We start from the raw sequence: 25,307 nt of genomic DNA on the forward strand, positions 1-25,307 counted from the left end.
AATTAGTTTGGAAGAAAAGATCAAAATAAGACTTTTAGTTGCTCAGTTTTATCCCTTATTAACTTAGCTGTAACTTTGAACCTAGATAAAAGAATATATTCATCACTAAATCACCTTGTCCCTAGAAAACTCCTAAATTCTAACAGTTGACAATATGAATTCCATTTCATAACAGGAAGGTACTGCAACAGCCCTGCAGCAATTCAGGGAGCAAATAATCTTTTACCGCTTCTCTATCAAGAGCTTCCTGGAACTCTTTCAGTCGTCTTTCTTCATATTGTTTTTCCCTGAAAATTCTGTTTTGCCTTAACACCTCTTTTTCATGTCGAACATGCATGAGTTGAACAGCAATCCTCCGTTCCTGCTGAGACTGTCTCATTAGTCTATAAATAAGTTGCTCCTCCCGGTAAGCCTCCTAAAAGATAAAAAATAACAGTATTAAGCACAGCTTATAAACTATTTCATAGACAATTCATCAGTGTCTCATATGAGAAATATGAATGGAGTCATATAACAGCATCTACCTGCTCATTTGATACATAAATCTGGAACAACATACGTATCTATTTATAAGTACTATTTTTGTAAACTATGTAAGGATTGTAGAGCCATAGAAGTCAATTCTAAATATGTCTTAACTGAGATACTCAGTAAAAATACATTTGTTCAGATTCACTCAAATTTAACTTTGATATTTCCTGCGTGCAAAGAAACTGCAGCATATTTCAAATAATTGCTTCTGTTTGTAAAGATATACCCTTTCCTTAGATCCTTAACTTATCCCTGCTCTTCACCAGTCCCCATTCTCAGCTGGATCCTTGATCAGTCTATTCTTCTACAGGTTTGAAGTTTTTCCTTCTTTCTTGGGATGTGGGTAATTATGTCTGCCGCTCTCCTCCATTCGGGAGACTGGGAATATGAAGAAGCATTCAGAACAGAGGAAAATACAAGACTTCTGGGTAACAGTTTCAGTGTTCTCACTGGGACATGAGTAGAATCCCGTATTCAGTACTATAAGAAAATCATTCTGAACCATTGCTTGAAGCATGGTTGGTGTGCACAAACACTTTGAAGGCTGCAGACTGTTACTTTTCAAAGTACTTGTCAAACCATAATAGTATCTTACTACTGCACTTCTCTAGCCTGTTCTTGGTATCTAAACTAATGCTTATCCTAACCTAAAGTTCTTTCACAGTCTAGACAACTTGCCTTTCAAGTGCCATTGCCAAATATCACTCCTACAGCAGAATTTTAGAGGAAATTTCTGATTCCCTGGACATTTGTTTCAGATGCAGCAAACTGCTATGAAATGTGTTCAAATTTAAGGACCTAAATTGGGAACTGATCTGAAGATTTCAAATTCATTTTCCTAAGAACAGAGGAACAGGTAAAGCCAGTTAGTAGTAGTATGAAAAGCCAACCAAAATAAAGTATCACTTCTATTTTCTTTTAACCTGGTTTATTTTCCATCAGCTGTCTGTGACAGAGAGGGCAGAACACTTTACATAAATTCCCTAAAAATAAAAAATCAAACTTTGTTACATATTATCATACTACTTATGAAAGAACTCTACAAAAAGGTCTAGATCTGTGCTACACAATGCAACCAGGATATCTGTAATAGATTTCTAACACAAAGCTGCAAAACATGGCTATTTTAATTGCAACAATAAGAATTAAATGCAAGAACTTTCCAATTAATTTAGATCTTTAATGTTGATGTTAGGGGGAAGCCAATATTTTTCAAACAAAACTGCTTCCATATTTTTAAGTTCCTTTCCCTTTACAATTGCTGGGAATAAAGTACATTCCAATTAAATACTGGTGACTTGAAAAGACTAAGCTGATATAAAAATCCCTCAACATTTTGCTTATTTTAGCCAAAACGTGAACTTTGCACTCCCCTTTCCTAGCACTGAATCTCATGACACTGCATGACAGTTCTAATGGCAAGATATGGTCATCTCAGGCTTTAATCCCAGAGTGCTCCACCTGCACGTGATATTGTCCTTTAGAAAGCTTATCACAAAATGAGGATCTAATTTTGAATGTGTTTTGGTTTGTAGTCTATTTGTAGTGTACTGTTTGTACACTATTCTTCTATGCACAGAATTATCATCATGCATGCAACTGAAATGGAAAACAATGCAATTGTAACAACTTTATACACACTATATTTTCATATTCATGCAATGTGTCATTTGATATAGTTCAGGTGATAAAATTTTCCAACAGCACTGCCTACTGAAGAGTTAATTTGTCCGTTTGTCTCTTACATTCATGAAGTCAAGACAATAAAAGGACACATGATGTCCTTTGCTGCCTCAGTTCTATCCGCTGTTTCTTTGGACTTAGTACTTCATTAAGATTTCAAAGAGGAGTAGACAATGCACAGACTTTGCTTCCTATTACAAGTAAATATCATTATTGTTTTCTTCAGTTGCAACTGCTTATCTTCAGCCATGGATTAGTAAAGCAGTAAGTACTCCACCAGAGGAAAATGGATCTTTAAATCCTAATTCACAGGGAACTGAAGGAGCCACCCCAACAGACTAGTCATTTGTCATACTCAAACCATCAAGTGTATGGTGCAAGTAGTTGGCCCAGCAAGAAATCAAAGCCCCTCATCTAGGTGAATGTGCTCTTTATAAAGGAAATGGGCACTCCTTTAGAACACTTCAGAGCAGCCAAAAGAGACTTTTTATTTGTTAACTGAAGGGTAGAGAATTTCAATATTCTAAGTGATCAAATATTTTGACATGCTGCGTAGGCCTAAAAAGAGTCAGCAGGAAATTTTTGAGGAACAAGAATATATGAAAAGGCAATTAACTCAGAGCTACACAATGGCTAAATTATGATTCAGAACACCAAACTCCTGATTTCAAAAAGGGTGCTTATTGGATAGGGGAGTGAAACATTGGTAGCTGTCTTTCATACAAGCAGGAATGGACAAAGTACTAACACCTAAGTTTGAAAAGTTTTGAAACTTCTGGACATAATAAGAGGCAAAATAAAAATGGTAGTACAATTTTTTTATCTCAGATTTTACACCAATTTCTTCACAGAGGACCGTGAAGCGTCTGAAGAAATCATAAATATCGTAAATGGGACATCCTAGTAACCATTTGAAAAATTACTAAGAATGCATAATACACACTTTTTTTCATTTACCTACTTGAGACAACAGTGGCATCCAGTGGCCAAACATTAATGTGTTTATGTTTCATGTTGTTCATACATAATTACTATATCATGTTTTTCTATTTTTCTATTTCCTTGTTTAATTTACATACAAATGAAACAATTCTGTCCTGTTGTGTAGTCATAAAATTTATGACCAAAACTTATAGCTTAGCATACATAAATCTATTTGGCTGACAAGCAATAATCTAGTAACAATTCATTTCCCCTCCCATTTTTATCTTCTCAATTTATTGCTGACAGTAACTTCTTCCTGATAACTTTTTAAATTCAGAGAGATAAAGTCTGAACAGAGCTTTTAAAAATAACGAGTACTTAGAACAAATACTTTGTTGAAATGGTAGAGATCAAAGATTCAGTTAGGATGAAGCCATGTTACTGTCAAACACTTTCAACTCCTGCCTATGAAAATCTGACTGGCATCACCCTGTGCTCTGGATAGAGGAATGTCATGTAATTGTAAAGTATATTTTCTCCCAGGCTCCATTTTGTAGTGTGCCAAAACCCAAGAATTTGAACAAGATTCTTTTAGTAGAGGTTTATACATACAGACATGAAACATACTAAAGCACTCTGAAGAGAGGAAATTCATTTGACTCTAAATGATCCCGTGCCCTGTGTTCAAGTTTTGTGCAGTATAGGTAAAAATCTGACCCTAATGTCTGCAAGAAAGCTACAATTTCAGTCTGCAAATCCTTTCTGGTTTGATGTCTAATGGAGGGGGAAAGTAACTTTCAACTATTTTGTATATTTTTTAATTTTTTAAAGAAAATATCTCAGTTTGCTTCACACTTCTCTCAAGTCAAGCAACATCTAATTTCTGAAACCTCATAGAGTTCCAGCCAGACACCTCTTCCTCTGCTAATTTAGAATCAAATTATCACTAAATAGATTCTCTGATCTGGTCAGACTACTGTTCCAGTCAACCACTCGTCTTTCCTTCTAATTCCTGCAGTCTGTGACTTCTATTGTTCCTATATCAATGCTGATTTTTCTTGCTGGTAAGTTAGGAACACTATTGTTACTTTTGCCTTGCTTTGGAGCCTCACTGAAGCCAGCCTGATTGGCAACACATTGCAACAATTCATCCATCTCAAACTGACAAGGCTTGTACTACAACTGCAGGTGGACCAGCTGTCTGACCTCCTCGACAGCACTGGCTGGCTTTGCTGGCTTAGAGCTGCTGTATCCACCAAATGCCCCAGCGATTGCTGCTGGCCACATGGCCATCAGCTGATAGTCATGGCTTTTGGAACCACTAGTCCAGGCTGCTGGGGTTGTGCTGGGGCTGCAACAGGTGATAGCAGATTAAGAGCAAGTTTTGGGACTACAGTGATTTTGGACAACTGTGTTGCAAAACTTCTTCATGGCCTATGCATATCAACACGAACATGGTATAGAATTTCTTTGAAGAAGGGCTCAGAGACAGGATACATGGATAGACGGATTCTTGGTCTAAGCCACTACAGGTGGTTTTCATAGAATATAGGGCTGGGATAGTTAATGACAAGTCATCTAATTTCTAGATGCCTACCCCAACAAATTTAATTTTTTCTTAATGACTTCAAAAACATCTCCAGATATTACGTGCCAATGGTTAAATATATTTATAATGTCACACACTTCCTTTTCAGAATTGCCACGCATCTGAAGTGCTATTATTATGCAACAGCAGTAGAATCAGGCTTGGCTATACTGGGTTCGACACGTGATCTAAGCTAAGGACTCACAGTGCATACTAACTAGAAATGACAGAAACCCAGGAAGTTACAAGGTTCTGTTTTGATACAATCATTACGAAAGAGAAGATCTGTGAAGTCAGTAATCTAAGAGCTGCTTTTTGAATGAGGAGTGTCTGAGGAAGAATCTGAAAAGCTTGTGCTTTACAGGACAGGATTGAAATGGAATACCCTGCAACATCCATTTTTAGACATCCTCCAGAGACACATCTTCTATTCCATAACACATCAAAAATCAAAGCTCTGATCTGCAAAACAAGTGTTTTGCTTCTTCATACCACCCATCACAACCACTGCAGAATTCATCCAGTCCAGATCAAAAACTTTACATGACACATTTGTAAATACAGGTTTTCAACCAAGGAATGCCATGTTTGTTGCTTTTTAGTAAGTGTCTTCTTCAGAACCAGTACACATTTTGATAATTTGAAGTTCAACTTTGGAAGGGGTTGAAGTTCAACTTTGGAAGGGGTGGAGGAAATAGAAGGCAGGTTTTCAACTGATTTTTAATAATCTTAGCTCTGCTGCCTTCATTTGATCTTTATGATTTATAAGGGTTAAGTATGACATAAAGGTGGTGACAGAGAACAGACAACCTTCCATATTTTTCAAGGAAAGACAATAGTTGGCATGAAAGTTATTTTCAGAGATAAGTGTATAGAGCTCCCTTTATCCCCTGCAAATTTTATTCAACCCTCCAAAAATCCTGTTCTTTTATATTTGTAAGCAAATTTTTAGATTTCTAATTGTGCATGGGTTATATACTTCAGCATACATTTTCTCACCTCTTCAGCTTCATGTGCTATTAACTGTGCCATTAGCATTTTTCGTCGTCTCTTTTCTCGTTGTTCTCTAGCAAACATATCTTCCTCTAAACGTTTTTGAATTTTCCTTATATAGTCATCATCTGAATAAATACCTAACAGCTCAGTTGCTGTCTGTGCTGTAATTTCTCGAGTTGTTTCTTGCAACTTCTGTGTTTGCAGTGATTCTTTTATATTGCTGATTGAAAAGATGAAAAAGAAAAAGATCACTGAGTTTATAGGAATTATGGTTCGTAGAGGTGTTTTCATACAGATCCCCGTACAGTTATGTGCAAGTCTGACAAATGCACAACAGCACTCTTTGTGGGCACCGTGGCTAGTTATTCGTGCTCTTGTGCCCCACAATGACCACTAAGCCCAGAGGAGGGCTCCAGCACTGACTAGAGCCAACTGCCAATTAGTTGATTTGCTAATATGGAGCCAAATTCTGCAGAAACAGGAGATTAGGATGGCTCACAGAATATCAAAGAAAGATGGGTTACTCTTCAATATATCCATGCACTCTTGCAGTTTTGCAGAGTTATTAATCACAGGTTGTTTACACGCAGAAGTATCGACAGCAGTATGTATGAGTGCCACCTCTTCCGAGTATGGTATACATATCACTAAAGGTAACAGAATGACTATTAAAATTATTCACAAATAAATCAACATCCAGATAAGTCTAAGGAGAAAGGTTACTTCTCTCTACTACCTTTGAAATGTGTTACTGTGTATGTACATCCACAACCATTCTTGCCTCTCTGCAAGTCTAACTGACCTTACAGACTCAATGACTGAAATGAACACAGAAGAAGAGATGCACTTTGTGTCCTTTGTTGCTGCATATATGGCAAAAAGGAGAGATGGAACCTTGAGCCATCCCTACCACAACTAAAGGTAAGGTAAAAACACTAATGGTGCTGGACCTGGAATATTTGCAGTGCTGGTGGGACAATCACTCAAAGGACAACCACAGCTTAAACTAAACAAGCCACTACATTTTCCTCAAGTAGCTGTCTACACAGACAGTAGGCACCTGACACAGGATCCTGTCTAATCTTAACAATCTAATATCCAAATATTACCTGCCAGTGACTTGGCTGTGTACTGCAGAGGCATTTCCTGCCAAAGACTTCTCAAATTTTTTAATATTCTTGTATGTGTCCTGAAGAAATAACACAAAATTTAATGTTTCTTTTCTCTTCACAAAGCATCATAAGGAAGGTTCAACAGACTAAGTATTAGGGAATTATTTTTATGTCATGTTAGTACAACAGACATGTTTACACTGAAAATATTTTAAGCATCAGCTAGATAAAGAAAAAAGGCAAGACTATTTCCTTCTTCGACCTTTCATTTCCTTCCCCCCTCCCCTTTTCCTAGCTATACCTATGTTCACCAGCCAGAAAATCCTAAGATTTTGCAGCTGTTCATTCTGCAGGATAATTCTGATTTTATGTAGGACTCAGCAGTTTATATAATTCCCACCATTCTGGGATTTGAAACAAGGTATTCTGGGCTATGACCTGCTTTAGATTGAGTATCTTGAATTTACCCCTGATAGTTACTCAAGCAAATATTTTCCTACATTCTACATTTAAATGCATCTGTTGCGGTTGTGCAGTTGCAAAAACTGGTAATATTTGCACTCCTAATGAAAATACAATCCGTGAACTGTAAGATTACAATCCAAGTACTCTTCAGCACTAGGTAATACAGAAATTTTTTTTTATTACTGCATTGCCATCATCTCTTGATTTACTCTAAGACTATTGTCAATTTCAGCTGTTACTAACATTTTTGATAGAGCAGGCAGTTTTATACTCTGTTACAGAAGAGTTCATATGTTATGGTGCAAAATTTCATCATGCACAAATGAGAAGGAAACATTAAAGCTTTTATTTTACATATTCTGCTCAGTAGACTAGAAGCTAAAATACTGTCAACAATTAAATTAGTACCTACCTATGGTATTTATTCAATAAGAACTTCCTCTTACATCAAAACAAATTTTTACTCAGTAACAAATGCAGAATCGTAATCTTATTAATATTTAGCCCCATTTTCACTGGTGGAGTCTACTATATCTTTTTAACTGTTATATCTGCAGCTTTCGGATGGTGCAAGTAGAGTACTTGTAAGTGTAAATGCTCCCAGAAATCATATGTTTTGCAAGTTCATACAATTAATATTGAAAGAATATAGACAATAATTACCTCTGCTTCTCTTTTCTTCTTTAAGAGTTTTTTGGCTTCAATAGCTTTTATGGTGTGGCTTGGTCGTGGCTTTGGAATTTGTATAATAGCTGCTTGAATCCTGGCCATTATTTCATTTTGTCTCCTTCTTCCTATGCGATGCTGAATATTCAACATCTTGTGTTTAAAGAAAATACACCATAGGGCCCTAATACGCTACCTATATATCTATGAAGTAAATGTAATTAAGATATAAGGAAAAAAATCTTCCAGGAAGAAAGTAGAAAAGCTTATCAGACTCCAGCCTTGAGCAAATGACTTTTCTTTCTTTCTTTCTCTTTTTTTTAAAGTGGATCACTAAAATGCCATGAAAGCAAAAAATTCTTTATCTTTTGTCCACAGTTAAACCTTAAGAATATTCTCAGCCACTGTACTCATAAATCACCATTTTTATATCAAGAAGCAGAAGTTGTAAAATGCATTTTTAATTAAAGTATCATTCTACTTTCTGAATAATCTGACAGTTTAACAATATGCTAGTATACGTTCTCAACATTTTGAGGATGAAAATATATTTTTTAAGTACCATTATCAGAAAATGGTACATTTGTAGAAGCTCTGTCTGCATTAACAAATAGTGTGGTGCAATAGAAGCATACCTGTAAAAAAAAAAAACAGTTTGTGCTCAGTGCCTTATAGGCAGTTAAGGGCTTGGATTAAATTCTAGCTCTAGTATGGTTCCTGTTTCAGGTCAGAATTCAGCACAGAAACTGAGAATACCAGCTTCTTGCTACAGAAACTGAGAATACCATTAGGTAATATTACCACTGAACAACGAGTCTCAGGTGATCAAGAAGTAACAAACATTTCGATTACACTAGTTAAAAGTGCACTACAAATACATGCAGTTAAAGGTGGAATTAAGTGGAAAGGAAGTTTTTTTACGAAGTGTCAAAGATAGTTAAAAATAAATATGTAATATATCAAATAAGATAATAAATTTCCTTTTAAAATTTTATTTTGAATATTTTGTGTATTGCTTGTATTTTCTTTTCTAGATACATGAAGGGAATTTTTTTTCATTCTTATTCATGCAGTGGCAATAGAACAGCTAAATAACCACAGCAAGACTCCTCCCTTTAATTAGCCATACAAAATGCATCTCAAATTAGTCAACTTCATTTTCATTGTGGTTCAACACCCCTTGGATAGCTGGCCAGTTCCTCTATATAAACTACAGGCTGTACTTTGGATGAGTGTTCCCATATCTTAAGAAATTAGTTTCTCTTTTTTACTTTATCAGAACAGCTACACAGAGCTACAAGATGTTCTGAGGCCATACCCACTATAGGTCCCCTTCCCTGTCTTTTTTCTGCTTTTTAACAATGCTTCATCTTTTCTTCACAAATGAAGAATGCCACAAACCTCTTTTACAAGGACACCTTAGACTCATACAGTTGTGAAATTCACACTTTGTCTTCAAATCTATCAGTATTTGCCATGCATGCCAATATGCAAATACTCTCAATTTAACATTAAGTGATTTTTAAATATTAATGTTTTTATGGGTCTTATAACACCATATTGGCTTTATATCTGCATATTAATGATTGCCATGCATACTCCTTTTCTTTGTTTTTGTATAAACATTACTGCGTAGCACAGAATTAACAAGCATTCACACTGGCTTTAACTAACTCATTATGTACATGACCTTAAGAAAATACTTCTTCAGAAGTCTAAAAAGTAAGTAGTCACCTTTTCAATATCTTGGGCTCTTTGTTCCTCTTGGAGCTTCTGAACTTTCTGTTGTTCTGCAATATGTATACGAGCTATTTTATCTTCTACTGCCTTAGATTTTATTTCAAAACGGTCTGAAATCTGCTGTAGTTGTAAATCAGCTTGACGTGGCATTAAAGTTTTCAAACGCTAAAATTAAACATCGAGCAATGAAGAGTCAGAAACAGTAAAAAACTTATTTAGATATGATAATTTTTGCAATAGTAATTTCAAACTGTGTTTTCCTGTGTTAATGTCCACAGAACAACATCTAAATATGGTCAAATATTTTTTCAGAAAAACAGGACTAGCTCCATGGAAAAGAACATGCAGATTTGAACTTGAACAATGTCAAACTTTGTTTAGTTTGGAATAAAGGAGGCTGAGGGGCAATCTCATTGCTCTCTACAGCTTCCTGAGGAAGGGAAGTGGAGAGGGAGGTGCTGAGCTCTTCTCCCTGGGATCCAGCAGCAGGATGCATGGGAATGGCTCAAAGCTGCACTGGGGGAGATTTAGACTGGACATGAGGAAGCATTTCTTTACCGAGAGGGTGGTCAAGCACTGGAAGAGGCTTCCTAGAGAGGTGGTCGATGCCCCAGGCCTGTCAGTGTTTAAGAGGCATCTGGACAATGCTCTTAACAACATGCTTTAACTTTTGATCAGCCCTGAAGTGGTCAGGCAGTTGGACTAGATGATCATTGTAGGTCCCTTCCAACTGGAACTACTGTATTCTATTCAAACTGAAATATAGAAAATTCAACTTAATGATAAGAAAAAAAGAATTACTGAAAGGGCGATAAACAATTTGCCCAGACAGGCTGTGAAGTCTCCATCTTTGGAGATATTCAAAACCCAACTGAACAAGGTCCTGAGCAACCTGCTCTAGTTGACTTTGCTTAGAGCAGGGGGGGTGGATTAAGTGACCTCCAGAGGCCCCTTCCAACCTCAACTATTCTACAATTCAAATGGCATTCTGAACCTATCTATTGACAGCAGCTACTCTCAGTTGCTTTATCTTCTTTAAGCTATCCCTCTACAGATGAAGGGATGTTTCGACTGTTTGGTACTATCCTTGCGCTTCTTGTTAAACTTTCTGCCTGTAGAATATTTTTCAGGAAGTGTGCTAGAAAAAAATGTGAAATTTCACCCAGCTGAATTTGATTCATGACATATAGCTTCTTAATGATTGCTCATCCCAATAACAAAGTATGCTCTGCACATGCTGAAAATTACTGTTGAAGACAAGAAGAACGTCCTTAACAGAATCTACTGCACTAATACTGACTTCCTCTTAAGATACTCGTTCCCCTTTGTTTTTTCCTCTTCGTATTACTCAGCATATGGTTATTGCAGACTGGAGTGTAGTATAAATATATAGAGAAGGAACAACAGAAGGAACCAAACCACTGTGGCACAAAGCTCAACACAATTATAAACAGGTTTCCTGGAGGTGAAATTAGTCTAAGTTGATACCTAGACCGCAATGCAGTCTGCAATCTGTACTGATCAAATAAGCAAACTGGCAGCTGCTCCACAACTATTAGCTTTTGTTGCTACGCATATTTTAAGTCTGGAGAAAGCTTAAAAACACAGTGGGTAACACAGAATGAGCCAAAACAAAGGAACAGAAAACACACATGATCAATATCCTCATAAGTCACAGATGAACTGTGTAATCCCACTGCCTATGTATAAGACATAGCAAAGGACTACTTCTTTTCCATACAAGTATTGGGTTTTGAATAGGAGATTTAAAAAGTGGGGAGGGGAAGCATGTAACATGCTTGAGAGGTACATGTAATTATGCTACCTTTTTTCCTATATATTTATACAAAATAGGCAGAGTTAGTTACCTCTCGATACAAAACACTTTCAATAGACTTAAGCTTTGCAGTTGCTGCAGGTCTCATTGCTTCCATGGCTACTCCAGTGAGCTTTGCCTTTCTCTTTTTTTCTAAAGCAATATACAATTCATATAAAAGCTTTGTTGCAGCCCCATGCTGTCCTGTCATGATGTCTTGGGCCACATTCTCATTAAACTGTACACCAAGGAGGTGAAGCGTGGGCTCCAGGCGAGAAAAATTGTTAAGTTTTGCATTTGCAACCCTATATGATTAAAAACAACAACAACAGAATCAGAACATAAACTTATTTTCAATTCCAACTTGTTGCAGTAAGCATGGTGGTGACATTTATCTCACACCAAGATAAGAGGGGGGAAAAAAACCCACAGAGGACTTCCTTAAAATAATGTGATATACACTTTGGCTTAGGTTTTATACTGCAGTGCATGTAACTGCATTGGTCTACTAGGCATAACTTTTGGAAAAAATAGAGAACACATTGGGTTATATGAATCTTGATACATGCACACACAAAGTGCATCTGACAGCAAAAGTTTACCCCCAATTGCAGCTAATCGTATACCATCCACAAAAAGTACAGAGTTAGAATGAAGTTTCTGTATTAACTGTATCAATCCACTTGAGCTCTAATCAGCCAAAATATAGGAAATTATTTTAAAAAATCCATATAATCTATTAACCCTCACAACACATAGCCATATTTCTTCTCCAACAAAAAGAAATGGACACATGGGTTGGAGTAGTGTTGAAAACAAAGGCTATGGTCTCAATGAGCAATATACATTCAAAACTGAAACAGTGGCTTGCAGATCAACATTTGCTCTTGATATGTAGATTCTCCTGCGGAAGCACTCAAGATCAATAGATATACAGGCCAAAAAACAGTAACAATAAATTATCACTGTATCACAATTAACACATCAAATTTCATCCAACAGACCCATAACTTCAACCTGAGTCAGAACATCATGATTTCTATACTGCTCTATCACTTGAGTTCACAATAGTTCCTTCACATGAACCAACATACTATTGAGGTGAGCCAAGCTACAGCATATTTCTACAAAAACGTCCAATTTTAACTTAAAACCTTCTGGTAACACAGTATTCACCTTATTCCTTGACGAAACAGTCCAGGAGTTCATTATTGTCACAATAATAGTCCGTGCCTTATTTATTATACAATTATATACAACTGCAACTTACAACTCTTGAACACTTTTCTGCCATTGAGTCAAGGTTAAGGTGAGCCCTGTTGTCAGAAAACACCTCACATGCATTGAGAAGCTGTGGTGATATCACCTCTTACCTTTCTGTTCTGTAATCAGATCAGATGGAATTTCTTAACCTTGCCTCCTAATACAAAAATGTTGTAAATCTTATTTCAAGATCATTGTAAGAGTTCAGGGAAAACTACAATATTTTATTTTTCAAATATGGACAGCCAAACTGGAAAAAGTTTTCCAGTAGTATTCCTTTTAAAAAAAGTAGTATCACTTTCCCAATTATTATTCCCTTGCTTATATGTCCAAGAACTGTGCAACAAAAGCAGCTAATATAGTTAAGTAGACCTTGACTAGTTAGTTACAATGACCCCACATTCTTTTCTTTTAGTGCCTTGTATATTACAGTTGCCTATCATAAAAAAGGAATCTACATTTCTCCCACCCCCACCCCAAAAGGTATGATCTTGCCTTGGGCTGTGCTAAAATATATTAAAGTGATGCCAGCTTACCAAATGATCCATGAACAATATCCTTTTCCTTAACAGCACACTCCAAATTTTAAAAGTATTACTTTATAGATATTAAGTAGGATAAGGCAGGTACAGGTTCTTGCAGGCTTTAGGACCTTACAATGACTATTATACATTAATAACAGATTTACTGTGCAGAAGAAAAAACTTGGAATTGAGACAACATCGCCTCAATTCTTGATAGTTGTCAAACGATCAATGTCAGTAATTACTAGAGAAGAAAATAATGAAAAAAGGTGAAAAAATCAAATTGTCTTTACAAAGTCGTGGAGTACTGTGGTAAAGAACACCACATACAGTCCTCCTTCCTATCATACGCCAGATACTCTCAGAACTTAATAACTCTCAGGCCCTTTCTCTGGGCCTGGTCCAATACATGCCTTTCTTACACCGAGGAGTCCCAAACAGGACACAGCACTCCGGATGTGGTCTCACTAGTGCCATATCTTCTTAATGTGGTCCAGGATGCTGTTGGCCACCTTTGCTGCAAGGGCACATTGCTGGCTCATGGTCAACTAGTTCTCCTCCAGGGCCTCCAGGCCCTTCTCTGCAAAGCTGCTTTCAAGACAGTTGGCCCCCCAGCTGGTGCTGAAGGCATAGGGGTTTCCTCACCAGGTGCAGGACTTTGCATTTCCCTTTCCTGAACTTTATGAGATTCCTGTCAGCCCTTTTCTCCATCCCATCAAGGTCTCTCTGAAGGGCAGCACAACCATCTGGTGTATCAACCACCCCTTCCAGTTTCATATCATCTGCACACTTGCTGAGAGTGCACTCTGTCTCAATCATGCAGGTCATTAACGAAGATGTTAAACAGCATTAGTCTCGGAATCAGCGCTTGGGTTACACCGCTAATTGATGACTGTCAGCTGCACTTCACACTGCTGATCACCACCCCTTCAGCCTGGCAGTTCAGCCAGTTTTTAGTCCACCTCACTGCCCACTTACCTAGTCCATGCTTCATCAGTTTGTCTATGAAGATGTTAAGGAAGACAGTGTCAAAAGTCAATGTAAACAGCATACGCTGACCTTCTCTCAACCACTGAGCCCACCACCTCATTGTAGAAGGTTGTCAGGTTAGTCAGGCATGATTTCCCCTTCATAAACCCACGCTGACAACTCTTGTCCTTAATATACTTGGGAATGGTTTCCATGCTTATTTGCTCCATCAGTTCATAGGGACTAAAGGGAGGCTGGCTGGCTTGTACATCCCCAATTCCCCCTTCTTGCTTTCCTTGAAGAGAAGAGTGGCAGTTGCATTCTTCTAGTCCTAGGAATCTCCTCCAATCACCAGGACCTTTAAAGATTATTGAGAGTGGCCTAGCAGTGACATTGGCCAGGTCCCTCAGCATGTGTGGGTATATGCCATCAGGTCCCATGGTCTTGTCTATTTCCAGTTTATTTAAGTGTTCCTTAAGCTGATCCCCCTCCACCAAGGGTAAATCTTTCTTATAGAATCAGAGAATGGTTTGGGTTGGAAGGGACCTTAAAGATCATCTAGTTCCAACCTCCCTGCCATGGGCAGGGACACCTTCCACCAGACCAGGTTGCTCAAAGCCCCATCCAACCTGGCCTTGAACACTTCCAAGGATAGGGCATCCACAAATTCACTGGGCAACCTGTTCCAGTGTCTCACCACCCTCACAGTAAAGAATTTCTTCCTTACATCTAATCTAAATCTGCCTTTTTCTAATTTAAAGCCATTATCCCTTGTCCTATCACTACACGCCCTTGGCAAAAGTCCCTCTCTGGCTTTCTTGTAGGCCCCCTTTAGGTGCTGGAAGGCTGCTGTAAGGTCTCCCTGGGTCCTTCTCTTCTCCAGGCTGAACAACCCCAACTCTCTCAGCCTGTCTTCACAGGAGAGGTGCTCCAGCCCCCCGATCATCTTTGTGGCCCTCCTCTGGACCTGCTCCAACAGGTCCATGTCCTTCTTATGGTGGGGGCCCCAGAGCTGAACACAGTACTTCAGGTGGGGTCTCATGAGAGCAGAGCAGAGGGGCAGAATCACCTCCCTCGACCTGCTGGTCATGCTTCTTTTGACACAGCCCAGGATTTTGTTGGCTTTCTGAGCTGCGAGCACACATTGTTGGGTCACGTTGAGCTTCTCGTCAACCAACACCCCCAAGTCCTTCTCTGCAGGGCTGCTCTCAATTCACTCATCACCCAGACTGTATTTGTGCTTGGGACTGCCCCAACCCAGGTGCAGGACCTTGCACTTGGCCTTGTTGAACTTCATGAGGTTCGCACAGGCCCACTTCTCAAGCCTGTCAGGGTCCTTCTGGATGGCATCCCTTTCCTCCAGCATGTTGGCCGCACCACACAGCTTGGTGTCATTGACAAACTTGCTGAGGGTGCACTCAATCCCCCTATCCATGTCGCCGACAAAGATGTTAAACAGCACCACCCCCAACACCAACCCCTGAGGAACACCACTCATCACTGATCTCCACTCGGACATCGAGCCATTGACCACGACAGCCAATTCCTTATCCACCGAGTGGTCCATCCGTCAAATCCATGTCTCTCCAATTTAGAGACACGGATGCCATGTAGCACAGTGTCAGATGCTTTGCACGAGTCCAGGTAGATGACGTCAGTTGCTCTTCCCTTATCCACCAACACTGTAATGCCATTGTAGAAGACCACCAAATCTGTCAGACAAAATTTGCCCTTAGTGAAGCCATGTTGGCTGTCACCAATCACCTCTTAGTCTCAAGGGCTTGGGATTTCTGAGTGTGAGTTTTACCAGTAGAGTAGACCAAGACAGAGAAGGCATTAAGTACCTCAACATTTTGCATGGCAGATGGAGGAGTATTCAAGAATCTGATAGGGAAATTGATCAATAGAGCTGTTTTCTGCCATCTGTGATATATGGAAGTCAGCTCTGCGTGGCCACTACAGAGGCAGGTCCTGGATCTGCTTTGTGCCAGGAGGAAGGCAGCATCACCAGGGATAAAGAGGGGTGGAAGAAGATTACAGCATGGAGTGGTAAGAGAAATACCTCCTTAACCTCTAAGATACCCTTACAGAATAGGTACAAGGCCCTGGGTACGGTGGATGAAGTGCATGATGAGACAGAGGAGGAACCTGCACAGGCAGTCTTCCCAAGGGCAGAGAGACCAACCCCTCACAACAAAACCTGCATTAAGACCAGCACCAAGAAGAAACAATGGTGAGTTATGGTCATTGGTGATTCCCTTCTGTGCAGAACGGAAGCACCCATTTGCAGACCCGATTCTCCTTTCAGGGAAGTCGTCTTCTTCCCTGGGTCCTGAATTTGGGACATCACCACAAGACTGAACAGCCTAGTACAACCTTCAGACTACTACCCATTCCTGCTCTTTCACGTGGGTACAAATGATGTCAGAACAAAAAGTGTGAAGTCAATCAAAAGATAGTTCAGAGCCCTAGGGAGAACGCTAAAAATTCAGGAGCACAAGTAGTCTTTTCCTCAATGTGAGCACTGATGGCTTTTTTCACTGGGTCCTGTGCCCCAGTCAGCAGTAGGCTCATGTGTTCTCTAGCCTTCCTTTTGCTGTGGAGATACCTGTAAAAGCCCTTGCGGTTGCCCTCCATGTCCCTCATCAGTTTTGATTCCTAATGGGCGTCAACTTTCCTAAAGCCACCCCTGCATACTCAGACAGTATCTCTGTGATCCTCCTGGGTCACCTGCCTGCTTCCACATCTTGTATTCTTCCTTTTTATGTTTGAGTTTTGTCAGTAGCACTTTATTCTTCCATTCATGCCTCCTGCTGCCTTTGTTCAGTTTTATTCACATTGAGACGCATTATTCTTGGAGGAGATGATCCAGAAAAAAAAAAAAATTATTTAAAAAAAAACCCTGATCAATCAGCTGTCTTGGACCCCTCTTCTCTCCAGGACCCTTTTACATATGTTTCTTCCAAGAAAATCCCTAAACAAGCCAAACTCTTCTGTCCTGAAGTCTAGGGTTGTGATGCTGCTATTGTTCACTCCTCTCAAGATCATGAACTCCATCATCTCATGGTCACTGCAGTCAATGCTGTGCCCTACCTCCCTTGTTTGTACATACTAGGTTTAGTAGAATGTCTCCCCTCCTTAGCTCCTCAGTCACGTTTCTCATGAAGTTATCATCAATACATTCCACTAACCTCCTGGATTGGTGGTGCCTGCTGGTGTTTCTCTTCCAGCAGATACCAACTTGGTTAAAGTTTCCTATTCAGACTGAGGTCTGTAAAAATGAGAATGCTTCCAGTTGTCTCAAGAAAACCTTATGTACTTCTTCCTGCTCAAGTGATCTGTGGCAAACAGTCACCACAGCATCACCCAGCTTGGTCTTTCCTCTAATCCTAACCAATAAGACCTTGACTGGTCATCACCCATCCCAAGGCAGAGCTCCGTGCATTTTCTCTGCTCTCTCACATAAAGGCCAACTCCTCCTCCTCACCTTCCCAGCCTGTCCATCCTAAGGAGCCTATATCCAGCCATGGTAGCATGCCAGTTGTGTGAGCTATCCTACCACTTCCTTGTGACTCCAATGATACCGTAGTCCTGCAACTGCACACAGGCCTCTAATTGCTCCTGTTTGTTCCCCATGCTGCATGCATTAGTATACAGGCACTTCAGAGAGGCAGCCAGTTGTGTTGATTTACCACAAAAAGTGTGAATGCTTCTCCCATAGTGCTGTCTTCTCAGTACTTCTTTAATTGCATACATACATTTGGGGTGGGCAGCCTTCTGCACCATTTTGCCCCTCTTATTCACATCACCCTCCTCCTCTTGCTTGCCAGTCTAGGCCACAACTTCCTCACTTGTTTGAGAGTAATCATCTCCTTCCCCCTTCACTACTAGTTTAAACCTATCCTCACCAGGTTTGCCAGCCTGTTGGCAAAGATGCTTTTGCCCAACTTGGTCAGGTGGATCCCATCTCTTCCTAGCAGTCCTGTATCTTCAAAGATGATCCCACAACTGCAAAAAACAAATCCCTGCTATTGACAGCAAGTGCACAACCACTTGTTGACCTGTTGAATCTATCCACTTCTCATCAAGCCCTTTCACCTCACCAGCAGAATTGAGGAGAAAAACACTTGGGCCCCCATGCCCTTGACTTTTGCCTCCAGAGCCACTCTTGATATGCTCCAGGTCTCTCCGGCAGTATCCTTGGTGCCCACATAGAAGAGCAGCAGGGATAACAGTGCAAGGGCTGGCCAAGCCTCTGCAGTCCTGGACCCAATCGCCAGCAAGCAGCAAACCTCCCTGGCTAGCACGGGAGGTCAGCAAATGGGCGCCTCCATCTCCTGCAGGAGAAAGTCTCCCACTGCTATCACTCACCTTTTCCTCCTGGTGCTCCTGTGTGGTTCAGACTTTGCCAGCTCAGATGCTTTGTTGCACAGAGCCACCAGCCTCTCATCTGCTTCCAAGGCAATGAACCTGTTCTGCAGCTGTGGATAAGCAGGTGGAGCAGGAACCTTCCTTCTCTTGCCAGACATCACAAGCTGCCAGTCATCTCCTTTTCCCAACCAAAAAAGCACAGATTCTGCCTGCCTCTCCCTCAGCACAGCTGCGGGTTCAGGTTCCTGTATCTGCAGTGTCTCAGAGAAGATCCAGTCAATCTCCTTTTCGTCATCTGTGATGCTGAACAGTCTACTGACCTCCTTCTGCAGCAGCTTGACTTGGTGACACAAACCCTCCACAAGCACACCTCTGCAGGCAAAGCCACTACCTCCCCCTACCCAAGGCTAAGTAAAGACTCTGGGCATTCCCTACAGGCTGAGACATGAAGAATTGCCTTCTTTCTCCAGAAAGCAACCTGAGTTGAGGCCTCTGACATTCTGAGTACTTGCCCCAGTAGGTACTGGGGATCATGCCCTCTCATGCATCACTGTCTTTGCTGAGCACGCATACACTGTCTCAGCAGAGTTTCTAACCTCTTCTTGCACCTGCTGAAGTGCATCTTTACCAATTGCACCTCCCTAATCAGAAGTCAGCTGGAGACAAGGGCTCTTCCTTTTATCAGTAAGGGTTGACAGAAGTTGTCAGAAGCTGCTAGAGCTTGCTAGAAGTAAAAGCCTCCTGACGCTACCCCTTCCCAGCAGCAGCAGGCACTCTGAAGTTCCTTGAAGAGTTACCAGGAGTTCTCCAATGATCCCAGAAATTCCTGAGAGATTTAGATGTCCTAGAAGCAGAGCCCAAAAACTGCTGTGCAAAACTGCTGTGTTTGTTGGCTGCCTTTGTTAGCTGTGCTCAAGCTGCTCTCCTATAAGTTGGCAGAGCTTGGATAGAAAAGGGTATAAATAAATAAGAAGTGCAAAGAACATAAAGAAGAGATTCAGAAGAAACAGGAAGAGGATGTACAGCCTGGCACGCTTGATATGCATGTGCACCAAGGTCTGCCAAAATGGAGCATAAGCCAAGGAACCCCATGAACTGCATCATCAATGTACCAAGGCTCACAGATCTGCACAAAATTTTTCAACTTCTTGTTTTTCTGTTCTTCTTCTTCATTATGGATATTACACCAGTTTACTTGTAAACTTATAAATTCTTATATGATCTTTCACTAGGACTTCACTCAGAGCCTCACAACACATCTCCACCATTTTCATTTTAATGAAGATGTAATGGTCACCACCACACCATACCTCACCTCTGGATTCCTGGCTCCACACAGCTCATGGGGACAGTGTCAGTATCTCTAATCTTAGAGACATCCTTGAAGGGCTTGTTGAACTTTTGGTCTAACCTGCTACTATCGTAGTTACAATCAAAATGCATAATTTTCTTGAAGTAGTATGATCAATCTCTCTGGAAATATGAAGCTAACCCGCGTGTCAAATACAAGTAGCTTTTGACTTACTGATAAACATATCAAATCTTGATAAGTTCTAGATGTCTTTCCCACTCTGCATTAGCAAATCCTAACTGAAAAATAAATACTTTTTCTAATTTCTTTAAGAGACATGTTATCCATATGTACTAACCTGCTCTGTGAAAATTGATTAAAGTCATCCTGAAGACCGTATTTGTGTAGAAGTTCTCCTAGGAGGTAGCCAGTAGAAAATTCTTCTGAAAATGATCCTGGAACTAAGTTCAGGTTTTGGTTGTTTGTTTTTAAAAAAAATTAAGATAATTAAAAGAATTAATATGTTAATCTTAATGTTATTGTTTTTATAACAAAATTAAGTCCAAACTTTACTAAATAATCCAAAGGAATTTTAGGAGATTGATCTAGCAGTAACTAATCTTCACGTCACAAATAAATCTGCTTTTAGTGCAGTTATTTTGCAACATAAGTTTTAGGTAGCCATTTAATTCTCATTTTCAGTGTTAAAAAGTAAACGTTGTCATAATTGTCATTAAGATCATGGCAATATCTATAAATGATAATTACTAAATTTTCCATAAAAAATGCAAACGAAAACAAAGCTAGATCTAATGTGCTTCTCTTCCACGGGAAGTTGCTCCCTCCTTGCAGAACAAATGCTTCTCCAAAGCCAGCACAACACCTGACATTCAAAACAAAGGACTGCTTTGTAAACATATTAAAATATTTTTATCCTCTGGAGTCCTTATTAGCAGATGAAGCTTGAGCTCTTCGTATCTCCTGAGAGCACTTGCACCTTGAGGAAAACTAACCTCGCCTCGAAAACCACTGTCTTGCACATGAGGATTAAAAACGTACCTGAGGAGGTATCTGGACGCGAGGAAGCGGGACGGTTCGTCGGTAGGTCAGGGGGAGTTGGCCCCGGGGGACCTCTTGGATGCCCCGGCGGCACCACGGCCTGACCCGGCGGCAGCCCCCCGCGCTGACGGGCAAGCCTGCTGCCCCCCCGAGCCCCTGCCCCTTCACAACGCAGCGGGCCCCACCACTCACCCACGCTCCGGGAGAGCTTCACCTCCTCGTTCAGCCACTCGCACAAGATCTCCGACATGACGGACGGCGACGGCGACAGCGGCGGCGGCCCTCACGACCGCCCGGCACCGCGTCCCGTTGCCACGACGACCGGGCCCGGCGCATGCGCGATGGAGGAGGGGAAGGCGCCCCCGCCCGCTGCTGCGGCCGATCCCCACGAGCGCGCGCGCCGCCGCGAAGGCTGCGCATGCGCTGCAGCGGGCGGGGGAGGGGAGGGGAGGGGAGGGGAGGTGGCGGGTTCGCGTGGGTGGCCGGGGCGGGGAGACGAGGAGGAAGGTGAGCGCGCTGCGAGCAGGAGCGCGTGCCCGCCTCCGCCGGCCGAGCGGTGCGCGCCGGGTCACGGCCCGGCCCGGTCCGGCCCAAGCGCCCCTCTCCGGCGGGGCCGTTCGGCGTTGGGCGGGCGAGCGCGGGGCTGCCCGTTGGGCTGAGGAGGGGGCGGCTGAGCCAGAAGGGAGCTGGGAGCTGGGGGCTGGGGGGCGGGGAGGCGAACAGGATCCTTTTAGTCACAGGTGCTGGGTAGCCCCTGTCATTCGGCGATCCTCTGCCGTTTTTTGTGAGGCCTGTCGCCGGCGGGCGGTGCGGGGGCTGCCTTGTCAGCCGTCCTCCCCGCCCGCCCCACCCGCCTCCTCATGGCTGCGTGGCCGCGTGTCTAGCTACCTGTTTAATAGGTGTTTAAATCAGTGCTTCCCCCTTCCACCTGGCTTTAGGCGGTTCATTCCTGCATTTGCTCTTGCGCTAGCATGGATGGCGTGGAGCAGAGGACTCTTGGGCTGACAAACGACCTGGCAGGAAGAAGAAAAATGAGGAAAAATTAATCCAGGGTAACCTTCCCAAATCATTTCGCATAACAGCACAAATTACTGTCTTGGCACCGAATGAAAGGGTGAGGGAGAGCAAAAACTGCTGAAAAAAGCACTGCTGGTTTGAATGTGTGCTACACATTTACAAGGATGTTTTTCAACATTAGTGTTTGTGTAACAAGTCTCGGAAGCGTTTGTGTGCCAATTCAGCTGCATGTGGCTCTGCGGTAGGCCAATTTGGGAATCCGAGCTTGGTTTGAACGAAGCCTCACTGATACTCTTTCTTACTCAGCTTTCGATTGTCGTAAGTCATCTTTGGTTTAGAATCACACTGAAAGAATCATGAAGAGTTTTGTTGCCCCCATTTTGAAGAGTGTGTTACAAAAATGTAGACCATAGAGAAGAGAACTACATCTGGAAAATACAGTGTACACCATGGGAATTCTTCTTCTGGAAAAGATCTATAGTTGATTTAATTAAGTTTTCAAGTACCTTTCAGTGCAATACAGAGTCCTAAAGGACTATTTAATCTAAAAAAGACAGGAACAAGAGGATACAGGGGTTAATGACAACAAACCAACCATAATTTTCAAAAGTGACAAGGATTAACAGTTGACATAAACAACTTGGAATATTGTGGATTCTGTACCTCTAGAAGTCTTCAGATTACATCTCTGTGCTTTTACAGGCAGTGTACTTTAAATCAAAATAAATGACTGAGTTTTGTAAGAGTAAATGTATAACTGGCCAGTCATTTATATCTTGACAATGTCATTGTCAGATTAGTGGCACATGAATGAATCAGAAACAGGAGACTTCAAGAAAGGGGGAGTACTTTCAGGGCAGATGTTTAATATTTATATCCTTTTAAAGATTTAAAGTTTTGCATATATGTTAAGTTATAAAAATACCCACACTTTAGGGGAAGAAAAAAATTTGATTTTTTTTTTAATGATAATGTTTGCAATGGGAGTTTCTACCATCAAAGTGTGTTTCTGGTATGTCAAAGTGCAAAGAACAATCTATTTTAGCTGCAGCATGGAATTCTTTTACTCAGCTCCAGAAATCAATATATATGTATTTATGCTTATTTGTAGTTACATGTTGCTGCATGTAGTCATTAACAGAAGTTTATGTTGATTTAAAAAATGTAAACCTGAACTGATTTATATTAAGTCTAGAACTTCTTTCCATATTGCCTTTGACTCTGAAAAGCTGGTACTTCCTATATCTTTACAATTTTTTATGGAATGTATTCCTTCAAGTTCATTGTCATATTCAGTTGATTTCTAAACAGCTAATTTTGTTTAAAAATAACATTGGTTGTTCAATCAGCTGAGACCTAAAAAAATCTTACTCAGATAAGCTAGAATTGTGAGAAAGATGTGGAATTTCTCTCATATTTTAATTCAGTAGTGATTTGCTGTTTCATCTAAGTCTGTCTTAGCTCTTAACAAATTAATGTAGCTTTCTTCAGGATTCTGAGTAGTGATGGAATAATGTAGTAATCAATTTTTACTTCATTCTTTCCCTGAATTTAAGAACTTGGAAAGATGTCTGTGTTCTGCACTGTGAAAGCTTGAGTCCAGAAAATACTTGCAGACAACAAGTAAGGTAACTGTTTCCCTAATTCTACCCTTGCTGAAAACACCAATATTTTTAAATAATAAGGTGATTAAATAATATTCTGTGTTGTGTTAATTTCTTACTCCTCTGCTAGGAATGCCAGTGGGAATGTCCTGGAAATTCCAAGCTGATTTTCCACAGGACACTGTACTTCATATAATGTAGCTTTTAAACACTAACACTGGGCTGTGGAATGCATCTGAATTTTTCACCCAAAACTCTGTGTTTATTTTAAACTTCATGCATCCTTCTATGGACTTGCTTCGAAAGATGAGAGAATTGTCTATAGGTTGTATTTGTAATGTTCAAAGGAATAGAAGACATCAAACAGCAATCTGTTGAGCACAGAAATTGAAGTGCCAGGGATTATCTGTTACATTTCATTCCTTTTGCCCTCCTGAAACAAACTGCATGTATGAAGAACAAAAAAATAGCTTATGACATAAAATCAAGCCTACAGCTTTTATGGGTATTAGTTTTGAATAACGTGGATGTAAAGTGGTGTGCATAAAGAATAAAAGGGCAAAATCCAGTTTTTAAAGTTCTTATCAATAAACTTCAGCTTTTACCACAAAAGGACAATCAAAATATGCTAAAATGTTCAAGATACTAAACTGAAGGGGGAGTTAATTAGGAGGAATGATTTCATCTTAATACAACCAAGATGAAGAAAAGTCAAATGGAGAAGTTCTTGAATTCTTAAATTAAATTGCATTTAGATTGAAGCCATGCAGACAGTAGTAGCGCTAAACTGATACAGAGTAATTAAAGAATGTGTGGGTTCAGGAGTTTTCTTTTTTTTGTACCAGAATTTGTTGCTACATCATTAAGATTGTTTATAAACATACTTAAGTATGATTTTTTGTAACTTTATATTCTTTATTGTTTGGTTGCCTTGTCTCTTTCCTGGGAAGTTACAAAGAAGTTAAATAGCTTCCACTTCTTTTAGGGCTTCTTTTCCCTCTCTAGTTTGATTATTCATTCACTTAATGTTATTTATTCCCTCTGGCATGATCAAATGATCATGTCCTCTTAGAAACTAAACAAAACCCCATGATCTTAAGGTTTATGCTCGCTGCACGTTTCCACAGCTGTTTGCTAGCTACATCTCTTAGTTCCATCGCCTGTACTGACTTTTAGAACACCACGATTCTGGAACCATGTCCTGACTCTTACCTTGGTTTTCTCTGTTGCCACAAGACAACAGCTATATTGATTCAGACCACTGTCATGACCCGGGCTGGACAGACCAGGGAGTAGTGTTGAGTTCAGAATTCCCGCGGGCTAAATTAAGGTGAAATGACACCAAACGATCAGTTAAAGATTTTATTCATGACAGAAGCAAACTGAACTTGGGAGGTGTGATAGTAGGTGGCAGGGTTTCTCACAACAGGAATTGGCATGGAACTACCTCAGTGACCCATGTAACCTGTGGTAACCATATATATCAATTCAGGGAAGAAGGAGATCCCTCCCGTTGAGTCATGAGGTTCAGAGCAGACCCCCTTGCTTTCTAGACTCCTTCTTAGAGAAGAGCCCAGGGGCCGCTGGATTCACTCTTAGTCCCAGACTTGGTCAGCAGTTTATGTCTTAAAGGGATGAGGTGTAGATGGATTGTGGGAAAGGAGAGAGAAAGAGAGAGCGAGACAGAG

At 40.6% G+C, this 25,307-nt stretch overlaps 1 protein-coding gene across 1 annotated transcript in view; it reads right to left on the reverse strand.

Annotated features, from left to right (window-relative positions):
* The window catches only part of SPEF2 (sperm flagellar 2), an 81,999-nt gene extending 60,698 nt beyond the window's left edge, over positions 1–21,301 (reverse strand). The window contains exons 1-8 of the mRNA XM_052777906.1: positions 21,191–21,301; positions 20,298–20,400; positions 11,574–11,826; positions 9,700–9,870; positions 7,963–8,103; positions 6,832–6,911; positions 5,726–5,942; positions 227–415 (exon numbers count right to left, since the gene is read on the reverse strand). Coding sequence (XP_052633866.1) covers positions 227–415; positions 5,726–5,942; positions 6,832–6,911; positions 7,963–8,103; positions 9,700–9,870; positions 11,574–11,826; positions 20,298–20,400; positions 21,191–21,248 — 1,212 coding nt within the window. The 5' untranslated portion in view covers positions 21,249–21,301. The remainder of the gene's footprint in view (positions 1–226; positions 416–5,725; positions 5,943–6,831; positions 6,912–7,962; positions 8,104–9,699; positions 9,871–11,573; positions 11,827–20,297; positions 20,401–21,190) is intronic.
* Positions 21,302–25,307: the final 4,006 nt, after the last annotated feature.

The sequence above is a fragment of the Harpia harpyja genome, chromosome Z (assembly GCF_026419915.1).
Source record: "Harpia harpyja isolate bHarHar1 chromosome Z, bHarHar1 primary haplotype, whole genome shotgun sequence".
In the NCBI taxonomy this organism is placed as follows: domain Eukaryota; kingdom Metazoa; phylum Chordata; class Aves; order Accipitriformes; family Accipitridae; genus Harpia; species Harpia harpyja.